Genomic DNA, 12,114 nt, shown 5'->3' on the forward strand with positions numbered 1-12,114 from the left:
CATCCAAAAATTGTGGTTTTTAAATCAAAAACTTTGGATGATTCCAAACATGTTTATCAATGGTTATCCAGAAAAAAATAGAATAATTAAAACCACTTTTAGCTTCTGGTTAACTATTGTACAATGGCCAACCCCCCCCCCCCCCCAATCCCTACAGGGCTCTGCTCACACCCTTGAGCTCACAGGGGACTCCCACCGCTCCCCTGACAACTCCCTTCTCTCCTTAATGGGCCTCCACCCTACCACAGGACAGTCACCACCCACTCCACCCCCCCCCACCCCGCCCTGCATTGAACTTCTCAAACCCCCGCAGACACTCCCCCATCCCCTCACATGGGACTCCCCCATCCCACAGAACCTCCTCAACCACCCCTTCGACAGGTCTTCACAAACCTACTGCCCTAAATCTACCCACTTATCTTATACACTTACCTTGTCGAAAACCTTTTAACCTGTCTGGATCTTTAAATTTACCTAGTTTACGGCAGCTAATATGTAAATAAATGGGACATGGTTTATTTACCTGTTACTCTATAGCCCGAGACTCAAGGCCTCAGATTTTGCCCAGCATGAGTCGAAAGGTCGGGCAGGATAGGATTTGCTGGATTTTCAGGTAAGAGCTTTCAAACGGAGTGGCAATGTGACTCAATTGCCACTATCTTGGAAGTTACGGAATTATCGTAAGAGAAATTTTGATTAGTTTTGCAGATGGTCTAAGGTATGACAGATATCTCTCACTGTATGGACAGGGTATTCCCACGGACCTTGAGGGAAGCTAGTGTTGAACTTGCAGGGGCCCTGGCAGACTTATTTAAAATGTCAGTATTCACGTGGGAGGTGCCGGATGATTGGAGGGTGGCTCATGTTGTTCCGTTGTTTAAAAAAGGTTCCAAAAGAAATCCGGGAAATTATCGGCCAGTAAGTTTGACGTCGGTGGTGGGCAAGTTATTGGAAGGTGTGATAAGGGATAGGATCTACAAATATTTGGATAGACAGGGACTTATTAGGGAGAGTCAACATGGCTTTGTGCGTGGTAGGTCATGTTTGACCAATCTATTAGAGTTTTTCGAGGAGGTTACCAGGAAAGTGGATGAAGGGAAGGCGGTGGATGTTGTCTACCTGGATTTCAGCAAGGCCTTTGACAAGGTCCCTCATGGGAGGTTAGTTAGGAAGGTTCAGTCGCTAGGTATACATGGGGAGGTAGTAAATTGGATAAGACACTGGCTCAATGGAAGAAGCCAGAGAGTGGTTGTGGAGGATTGCTTCTCTGAGTGGAGACCTGTGACTAGTGGTGTGCCGCAGGGATCGGTGTTGGGTCCATTGTTGTTTGTCATCTATATCAATGATCTGGATGATAATGTGGTAAATTGGATCAGCAAGTTTGCTGATGATACAAAGATTGGAGGTGTAGTGGACAGTGAGGAAGGTTTTCAAAGCTTGCAGAGGGATTTGGACCAACTAGAAAAGTGGGCTGAAAAACGGCAAATGGAATTTAACGCAGACAAGTGTGAGATATTGCACTTTGGAAGGACAAATCAAAGTAGAACGTACAGGGTAAATGGTAGGACTCTGAAGAGTGCAGTTGAACAGAGGGATCTGGGAATACAGGTACAGATTTCCCTAAAAGTGACGTCACAGGTGGATAGGGTCGTAAAGAGTGCCTTTGGTACATTGGCCTTTATAAATCGGAGTATCGAGTATAAAAGTTGGAGTGTTATGGTAAGGTTATATAAGGCATTGGTGAGGCCGAATTTGGGGTATTGTGTACAGTTTTGGTCACCTAGTTACAGGAAGGATGTAAATAAGATTGAAAGAGTGCAGAGAAGGTTCACAAGGATGTTGCCGGGACTTGAGAAGCTGAGTTACAGAGAGAGATTGAATAGGTTGGGACTTTATTCCCTGGAGCGTAGAAGATTGAGGGGAGATTTGATAGAGGTGTATAAGATTTTGATGGGTATAGATAGAGTGAATGCAAGCAGGCTTTTTCCGCTGAGGCTAGGGGAGAAAAAAACAAGAGGGCATGGGTTAAGGGTGAAAGGAGAAAAGTTTAAAGGGAATATTTGGGGGGGCTTCTTCACGCAGAGAGTGGTGGGAGTGTGGAATGAGCTGCCAGATAAAGTGGTAAATGCGGGGTCACTTTTAACATTTAAGAAAAACTTGGATGGGTTCATGGATGAGAGGGGTGTGGAGGGATATGGTCCAAGCGCAGGTCAGTGGGACTAGGCATAAAATGGTTCGGCACAGACAAGAAGGGCCAAAAGGCCTGTTTCTGAGCTGTAATTTTCTATGGTTCTATCTATGGTATGTAAACATAGGATAGCACATATTGGAACAAGATTGTATATATGGGTACAACTTGAAAGGGACCTATTCTTCAGTTGTTCAGTGTGAACAACTTGCCTCAAAGGTTTTCAAGAAGGCAAATTAGATACGGGAATGGACTTCAGGACCTTCAATTAAAAGTCAAATTTTTATATTGACAGATCAATAGTGAGCCATGTTCTCGTCTATGATATGCAGAATAGGTCAATGTGCCCCAGAAGAATATACGTCCATTAGAAATAATTCAAAGAATAAGCAGAACAATTCAAGCGCTTAAAGGACTTAGGAAAAAATACTCAAGTACTGATTGACTTTTTTGGGGTTCCTTAAAGTAGTGGATATGCAAGTAGCAATCCCTAATTAAACCATCATACATGCGGCAGAATTTTATGGCCCTTCCCACCAGTGAGGTTTTCTCTTCCTGCTGAAGTCAATAGATTTTTGAAATGCTTGGCACATTTTATGGCCCTGCCCCTGCTGACAGGGCCATAAAATTCTGCCCATTGACTTTGGATGGAGAAGATTTGATGGCTTGGTTTTCTTGTTAGTACTCCAGACTTTCTTATGTTCTGTTGAGAACATTTTATATTAGCATTATATTATTAGAAAAATAGGGGTTCTGCTCCATACAAATAGATTCTCACTTAATTATTTATACATTTCTACTCCAAATTTATATTTCTTTTCTTTTCTCTCCCTTTCCCCACCACTCTCCATGCCCAATTCCACAATAAGGAGGGCATTAATGGCCATCTTTAGGAACTCTCTCTGTCCTGTTTTGACCTTGATACTAAGAGGTATCAAGATACTAAGATTGAACAGATCCAGGTTATTTGCACACAATTTTCTTCCCTCCATGTATGGAAGTCTCCAACCTATCTTTTGGGATAGCATGATGATTCTTGTGACTTCACAATATGAAAAATAATTAGTATAAACCCACATTATAGCTCCTCGTGGCACAGTGTATTAATCATTTAATTGAACTTTGCTTTGAGGCATTTTAATGGAATTTTAATGAATTAGAAATGTCTCTTAGAACTAATAATGGTACTACCAACTGCAAGCACACTTGGTATGAAAGTACATACGAAAGCACAGAAATGCATGATTCTTTTTCAATTATGGTTTTTTTAGGTTAATTCAGGAAGAAAAAGAGTCAACGGAACTTCGTGCTGAGGAAATTGAGCATCGAGTGGGTAGTGTTAGCCTTGAAGGTCTAAATTTGGCCAGAATGCACCCAGCAAGATCTATTACAGGCTCTGTCACTGCTTCATCATTGGCTAGCTCCTCCCCTCCTATCAGTGGACACTCAACACCAAAATTCAGAGCACGTAGCCCTGCCCGGGACATTGATCGTATGGGCATCATGACATTGGTGAGTTTAGGGTTGAAACCTCGGGCAACAGGTTATTTCTGGCTTTTCTAGCAAATATCAACAAATGTTTTAATACCGCTACTGTGTTTTTTTTAAATGAAACATTCATGTGTACAAAAGATAATCTACAGTTAAATATTTTGCACTTCTAATTTTTAGATCACAGAGAGCATAGGCCATCATCATAGTTCAAGCTTATCATAGAGACTAACATGATATTTTTGAATGGAAAATCTTGGAGTCTAGGTTCCCAAGCATGCTTTAAGTTCTGGTTATAAACATCTCTGTTGGTTTGCTATGTATGACATGTGGTAACCTCTTATTGAAAATCAAATTGAAAAATGAAATAATATTTACATTGGCAATCTGCAGTTCCTGCTTAATTTCTGTCTTTACTCTTTTGCAAACATCAGCCGAGTGATCTAAGGAAGCATCGGAGAAAGGTAATTATTTTGACAGCTTTCCATGATAACAGTATATATGTAAGTTTTACAATTCTTTGAGAAAGATATTTTAAAACTTTGAAGGTGTTTACCTAACTTATTTAAAGTTATTATTTGTTTAATATTGCTGAACATATTATTTTCAAATTAATTGTGGTAATGCCTAAATAAGTAAGCATTTATCAGTAAGTTTCCATGTTATAGTTAACTTTTCGCAAGTACCTGTAATTTAGAAGAATTATCAAAACATTCATATAATGAGGTTTAAACAACTTCAACATGTGCGGGATTTTCCCACCCTTTCCACCCAGTCCTGCTGAAGGTGATGCCACCCTCTCGCTCCCTCTCCACAGCAGGCTCCCCTGCGGTGAGATGGGCGAGCCACGCAAAACATCATAGACATCAGCAGGATCTTCCGATCCTGCCAGCGGCCAATGGCAAGCCAACTTCACCGCTGATATATACACCACAGAGGGATGGAAAATTCCATCCTATGTGTTTGATGTTAAACCTTTTACTGCTTATTCCAGATTGCAGCTGTGCAGGAAGAAGGTCGTGAAGATAAAGCCACAATAAAATGTGAAACCTCACCTCCATCAACGCCAAGACCAGTAAGAATGACACACACATTGCCCTCCTACCACGATGATGTACGTAGGTAAGTCCATCTGGTACCTAGGCCCAAGGCTTGCTTGGAAAGTTGCATTGGTAGGTGTACCAATGATATTTTTTGAAGTGCATAATGTTATTCACCATCAGCTTATCAATAAATTTGACGTCAGGAGAGGAATAGTTCACAGAAGTGTTACATTACTTCCAGTAGGGACATATTTCAGAGAATCAATATTTCCCTCTTCATGGGAAGGTTATCTTTGGAACAAACTTATTTACCTTCCAGTAAGTTGTTCTTCTTCCTCATACTGAACTTATGTTTAATAGATCAGTTCAGAAAATTAAGCTTTTTAAAGTAATTCTTTTGCATCATTTGTAAGTTTAGAAATGCTTGCAATAAATTGTTCTTGTCTTTTCTCTTTTTTAACTTAGCATCAGTGAAAACTTGTAATTTGAAATCTTCTTGGTAACCTCATACTCTTCATGACATATTACTTGAGTTATAACAGTTTCGGTTGTATACTAATTTAAATATTTTTACTGAAATAATTTTGTTGAAACTAAAGAAGTAAACAGCAAAAATATGTGAAGAATCATTTATAAAAGATTGAATGAGACAAAATAACATGAAATGTCAACTTCTGAATGGATCTTTTACAGTTTTTCAGCATCAATAGAAGCAGAAATGGGCAACTATAGCAGTACAAGTAGCCAGGACTCACTGCATAAAGCACAAAAGAAGAAAGGAATCAAATCCTCTATAGGCCGTTTATTTGGCAAAAGAGAGAAAGGGCGACTAGCACACCTTGGCAAAGACCATCTGGCCTCAGTACAAGGTAGTAAGTTTGCTATATTAACTTATTTTGTTTTTCATTTTATAAAATAACTTTATGTATATAGTTTGCTTTCATTTTAGCTAATTTTCTTTAAAACTAATTTTCTTTGCTGGAAGGGAGAATATTGTTGTCCACTTAGTCAGTCCAATTTAGTGGGACATATTTGCTGAATTGTGGTGTTTTGATGTTGTGGCTTTTTGTTTACAATGAATAAGCTAATAAATGAGAACCTTCTCAAAAGTTCCCTTTAAACTATTCAATCTTACTTTGTGAGATATTGGAGTGTTTATTGTTAGGATACAACTGAAATGAAGCCAAAATTAAAACTAATTCTGTTTGTTCTATATCTCCTCAGCAAGACAACTTCATAGAGTCATAGAGATTTACAGCATGGAAACAGGCCCTTCGGCCCAACTTGTCCATGCCGTCATTTCTTTAAACCCCTAAGCTAATCCCAATTGCCCGCATTTGGCCCATATCCCTCTATACCCATCTTATCCATGTAACTATCTAAATGCTTTTTAAAAGACAAAATTGTACCCGCCTCTACTACTACCTCTGGCAGCTTGTTCCAGACACTCACCACCCTCTGTGTGAAAAAATTGCCCCTCTGGACACTTTTGTATCTCTCCCCTCTCACCTTAAACCTATGCCCTCTAGTTTTAGACTCCCCTACCTTTGGGAAAAAATATTGACTATCTATCTTATCTATGCCCCTCATTATTTTATAGACCTATATAAGATCACCCCTCAGCCTCCTACGCTCCAGAGAAAAAAGTCCCAGTCTATCCAGCCTCTCCTTATAACTTAAACCATCAAGTCCCAGTGGCATCCTAGTAAATCTTTTCTGCACTCTTCCTAGTTTAATAAATCCTTTCTATATTAGGGTGACCAGAACTGCACACGTTATTCCCAGTGTGGCCTTACCTATGTCTTGTACAACTTCAACAAGACATCCCAACTCCTGTATTCAATGTTCTGACCGATGAAACCAAGCATGCCGAATGCCTTCTTCACCACTTTGTCCACCTGTGACTCCACTTTCAAGGAGCTATGAACATGTACCGCTAGATCTCTTTGTTCTGTACCTCTTCCCAATGCCCTACCATTAACTGAGTAAGTCCTGCCCTGGTTCAATCTACCAAAATGCATCACCTCGTATTAAACTAAATTAAACTAAATTAAACTCCATCTGCCACTCGTCAGCCCACTGGCCCAATTGATCAAGATCCCGTTGCAATCGGAGATAACTTTCTTCACTGTCCACTATGCCACCAATCTTAGTGTCATCTGCAAACCTACTAACCAGGCCTCCTATATTCTCATCCAAATCATTAATATAAATGAAAATAACAGTGGACCCAGCACTGATCCCTGAGGCACACCGCTGGTCACAGGCCTCCAGTTTGAAAAACAACCCTCGACAACCCTCTGGCTTCTGTCAAGAAGCCAATTTTGTATCCATTTAGATACCTCACCCTGGGTCCCGTGAGATTTAACCGTATGCAACAACCTACCATGCGGTAGACAACATCAACTGCCCTCATCTACCTTCTTGGTTACCCCTTCAAAAAACTCAATCAAATTTGTGAAACATGATTTTCCACTCACAAAGCCATGCTGACTGTCCCTAATCAGTCCTTGCATCTCTAAATGCCTGTAGATCCTTTCTCAAAATACCATCCAACAACTTACCCACCACAGATGTGAGGCTCACTGGCCTGTAGTTCCCAGGCCTCCAGCCTTTTTTAAACAAAGGTACAACTTTTGCCACTCTCCAATCTTCAGGCACCTCACCCATGACTATTGATGATTCAAATATCTCGGCTAGGAGACCCGCAATTTCCTCCCTAGCCTCCCACAATGTCCTTGAAACAGTATTTCTTGAAAACAGTATTTCTGTTTAAAAAGCACTCAAATAATATTTATAGCTGATCAAGTGAATTTAATATTTTAATATTTTGCAAGGTAAATTATTCCATGGCCTTCCTTCTAGATTGTTATAATTTAAAATTGATGACCCTTCATCACTGATTCCTCAATTTTAAGAAATAATATTTCCCTAAAGTCATAGAATTATAAAATGATACAGCACAGGAGACCATTCAGCCCATTGTCATGCTTCCAACTCTTTGAAAGGGCAATCCAGTTAGTCCAGTTCCCTTGCATTTGCCCCATAACCCAGTACTTTTTTCCTGTTCAAATATTTATCCAGTTCTCCTTTGAAAGTTCTTGTTGAATTTCTCCTCCTTTTCAGACAGCATTCCTTGTCACAACAACTCATTGTATAAAGTTGGTTTTCCTCGTGTTATCTCGGATGCTTTTCAGATCTTAATTTTATGCATGCTGAATGCTGACCTTCCCAGCTTTAGAAGCAGTTTCTTGTCATTTACCATAAAAAGTCCTTTAAGGTTTTTAACATCTCCATAAAATCTCTGATCAACCTTCTCCACTGTAAGAACAACTTCAGTTTCTCTAGAATCTCCATTTAACTGTAGTCTTTCATTGATTGTTTTCTGTTCACTTTATCTAAACTATTCATAATTCTTAAACATTCCACAAATCTCTTTTTAGCCTTCTATGCTACAGTGGTGTTATCTTGAAGAATGGTGTTACATTGGCTACTCTTCAGTCCAATAGCATAAGTGTCATATTTAATTGTAAAACTGTGGCCAATGCTACTGCTGCCTCTGCTATTAATATTTTCACAATCTATGTTGCCAGGTATTTAAAGCTTGTGACTTGGTGACTTATCCACCTTGAGTTCTGCTATTTTTTAGAATCAGTTCCTTTTCTATAGATATCTGTAACAATTGTTCCATATCCTCCTCTAATAATCAAAGTGCCCAGTGGAAGATCCATCTTGGTCTCCTCCAGAGATCCCCAGCATCTCTGTCACTCTTCATCCAGTTCAATTCACTCCACGTGATATCAGGAAATGGCTGAATGCTCTTGATAGTTGCGAAGGCTTTGGGCCCTGTCAATATTCTGGCAATAGTACTGAAGACTTGTGCTCCAGAACTTGCCATGCCCCTAGCCAAGCTATTCCAGTACAGCTACAACACTAGCATCTACCCAGCAGAGTGGACAATTGCCGAGGTATGCCTCGTGCAAAAGAAACAGGACAGATCCAACCCAGCCAATTACCGCCCCCAAGAGTCTACTCTTGATCATCAGTACAGTGATGAAAGAAGTCATCAACAGCACCAACACGTGGCCCTTACTCAGCAATAACCTGCTCACTGATGATCAGTTTGAGATCCACCACGGTCATTCAGCTCCTTATCTCATTACAGCCTTTGTTCAAACATTGCCAAAAGAGCTGAACAACAGAGATGAGGTGAGAGTGACTGCCTTTGACATCAAGGCAATATTTGACAAGTGTGGCATCAAGAAGCCCTGGCAAAACGGGAGTCAATGGGAATCAGGGAGAAAACATTCCACTGGTTAAAGTCATACCTGGTACAAAGGAAGATGGTTGTAGTGGCTAGCTATATAAATACTATGGCTACAAAAGTAATTCAGAGGCGGGGTAACTCATCTCCTAATGCCCCAAAGCCTGTCCACCATCTACAAGGCATGCCAGGAAGATAGTGGACTACTCTCCCCTTGATGAGTACAGTTGTGACAACACTGAAGAAGTTTGACACCAACCAGGACAAAGCAGCCTACTTGATTGGTAGACCCTTCCACAAACATTCAATCTCTACACCACCGACAAATGGTGGCAGCAGTGTGTAGCATCTACAAGTTGCACTGCAGGAACTCACCAAGATTCCTTAGGCAGCACCTTCCAAACCCATGACCACTACTACCTAGATGGACAAGAGTAGCAGATACCTGGGAACATCACCACCTGGAGGTTCCCCTCCAAGTAATTCACCATCTTGACTTGGAAATATATCACCATTCCTTCACTTCCAGAACTTGCTACAGTCCTGCTCCAGCAGAGTGGACAATTGCCAAATTGTTCCCAGGTATCTACTACTCTTGCCCTTCTCGGTGGTAGTGGTCATGGGTTTGGAAGGTGCTGCCTAAGGAGTCTTGGTGATTTCCTGAAGTGCATAACAGGGTTTAAAAAACATGAAATCCTTACCAAAGCTCTCCCTGGAGTTACCTGAAGACAATGGGCCAGATTTTCATGTTGGAGGTGAAATGCGGACCAGGTCCTTTCCCAGCTTCCAAAACACACACTCAACTCATGACTGACTTTTCCTAGGTTTTTGTTTTTTCACACGGGGGTTTGGGTTTGTGGTGCAATTTGCCACTCTATTTCCCCTCAATTTCCTCTCATGTTTCCCATGCACTCTAAGATCCCCATGCCACCCCATGCCTCTTTCATACCAACATGTTTTCTCCATATCTGCTCACTGGCACTTACGGTGTGCAGTACTCAGGAGCTATGAAATAGCAATGGGAATTATTTTAAGTACACCTGTAGCAATCTAATAAAAAAGTAACTCAAACTTCTATCATTCATACTGAAAAAAGCTACACCTGGAGAAAATATTTCTCTTAAGTGGCCGTAAAATTGTATAAACAAATAACCATGTAGTCAGAGACCATATCAAATGCAGATTATATTACAACCATTTAAAACTGCCAGTTGACCTCCTAAGCAGCTATGTCGATATATCACCTGCTGAGCTAAGTACTCCAACTGCTTTTTGAAGTCAACCATGCATTCCTAACAGCCACAGCTGTCAAATCATTAGATTGCAGCTCCAGGACCCTGACATTGAAATAACCCATCATGTTACGTTTTAAAGCAGATTGCCTGTCGATCAATGGAGGGGAGCAGGTACTTAGATTTTTTTATTAACATATTAACAGAATTAGGAATGGTTAACGAAGTCAAAACTTTTCTTTACCTAGACAGTTCATTGACTTAGTTCAGTTTCATACTTCTCCAGCACCCAGTGCCCCAGCTGTCCCAGTATAATTAACATACTAATAACAAGGAAGGTTTTTTTTTCAAAGTAAAAGATATATGGGCATTAAAATCTTAGTAATAAACATGGCAGGGGAGTTTCCCAGCACAATTTTTCTGAGGTTTTAACTGCATATGACAGACACTTTCTCCACTGGAAAATGTACTGTAATACATGTCAATACTTAAACAATTCTGGCCAATGTAATGGTCAGTTTACCAGTTTGTGTATTTTCCAGCCAAAGCATTCCCAACCCTCAAAAGATCACATAAAAATGGTGCCGCATCAGAAAGACCCAGGAAAACTGTTTTTCCTACAAAAAGAACTTTCTGCATTTGTGAGTTGATCCCTGCCTCCTGTGTTTCAATCATGAATCCTTGGAGAAACTGACAGCTAGTCCTTATTTGCATCATCTTAGTTATCTCCATTTACTATGTCTGGGCTAGGAATGCAAGTGAGAGTGCAGTTTTATGAGATCTTATTTAGGATACATAAGAAAACCAATGATTAGCACAGTTCTACTATCATTGAATAATATGTACATCAGCTCTTGCTCTTCCAGTCAAACATGTTGTTCAATATCTAGTCTATCTGCATTATTGTTAATGCACAAATTGATTGCAAGCATAGAGTCTTATTCATTCATTACATCTTGAGAAGAGGTAATACACATGTAAGTGTCTTCTGTCACTCTTAACTCACCATTCTCAAGGACTGTGCACCCTCCTTCTCTAACTGTATCTCAATGCTAAACTCACTCTTACACTGAACGTCTGTAAACTCCAGACCCACTAAATTTTCACATTTCACTCACTCACAGTTCAGTTGATTTTCAGAGACACAAAATTGCAATATAACACCAGCATGAATCCAATGATCATTGTGAACCATATGGACAACGAAAATCATGTTTCACAAATAATTTGGTTTTCTTGTAAGCAGAATTTTAAAGCATGGTCAATTCTTGCTGGTGGCCCTGAGATTAACAAACACAAAACAAATAAAATAAAGCCGCATGTTGTCTTTATTTCTGCAATATAACATACATACTTAGTTGGCTGAACATATTGATCATTCTTTTCCTTTTACTCTAACCTCTCACTTCCTTTCAACAGGTATCTTCGATGTTGAGATTGGTAACCCAGATTTGCTTGGACTGGGAAAACTAGGAACACAAGCAGAAAAAGATAGAAGATTGAAGAAAAAGTAAGTGTTCAGCAAAACAATATCTATTTTTACTAAATGAAAACATTGCGAAACATTGAAATCTTCAATAAAATTAATTTTAAATATAAACAGAAAATGTTTAGAGATACATAGCAGGCCAACCAGCATTTATAAAGAGAAAAGACAGATTATGACATTTCAGATTTCTACCCATCATCAGATTGAAGATCAATAGAATAAGGACAGAATAATAGAAAAAGGGGAAAAATTGGGGAAGCAAATCAACAAATGCATCAATCCTAGAAAGGGAGGTTATGTGTTTCACTTCTCATAACAACATACCTTGCAGGTGTATCCATCTCGGTCTGTCTAGGCACTTCCATCCCACCTGACCATCCATCACTGACATTCACCCTCATCTTTAT

General features: G+C 39.9%; 1 protein-coding gene across 1 annotated transcript in view; it reads left to right on the top strand.

Annotated features, from left to right (window-relative positions):
- Positions 1 to 12,114, top strand: part of ppfia2 (PTPRF interacting protein alpha 2) — a 411,670-nt gene that overhangs the window by 308,504 nt on the left and 91,052 nt on the right. Inside the window, exons 15-19 of the mRNA XM_078221160.1 lie at positions 3,460 to 3,700; positions 4,114 to 4,143; positions 4,674 to 4,801; positions 5,416 to 5,591; positions 11,638 to 11,728. Of these exons, the coding sequence (XP_078077286.1) occupies positions 3,460 to 3,700; positions 4,114 to 4,143; positions 4,674 to 4,801; positions 5,416 to 5,591; positions 11,638 to 11,728 (666 nt within the window). The remainder of the gene's footprint in view (positions 1 to 3,459; positions 3,701 to 4,113; positions 4,144 to 4,673; positions 4,802 to 5,415; positions 5,592 to 11,637; positions 11,729 to 12,114) is intronic.

This window comes from Mustelus asterias, chromosome 9 (assembly GCF_964213995.1).
Source record: "Mustelus asterias chromosome 9, sMusAst1.hap1.1, whole genome shotgun sequence".
NCBI lineage: Eukaryota > Metazoa > Chordata > Chondrichthyes > Carcharhiniformes > Triakidae > Mustelus > Mustelus asterias.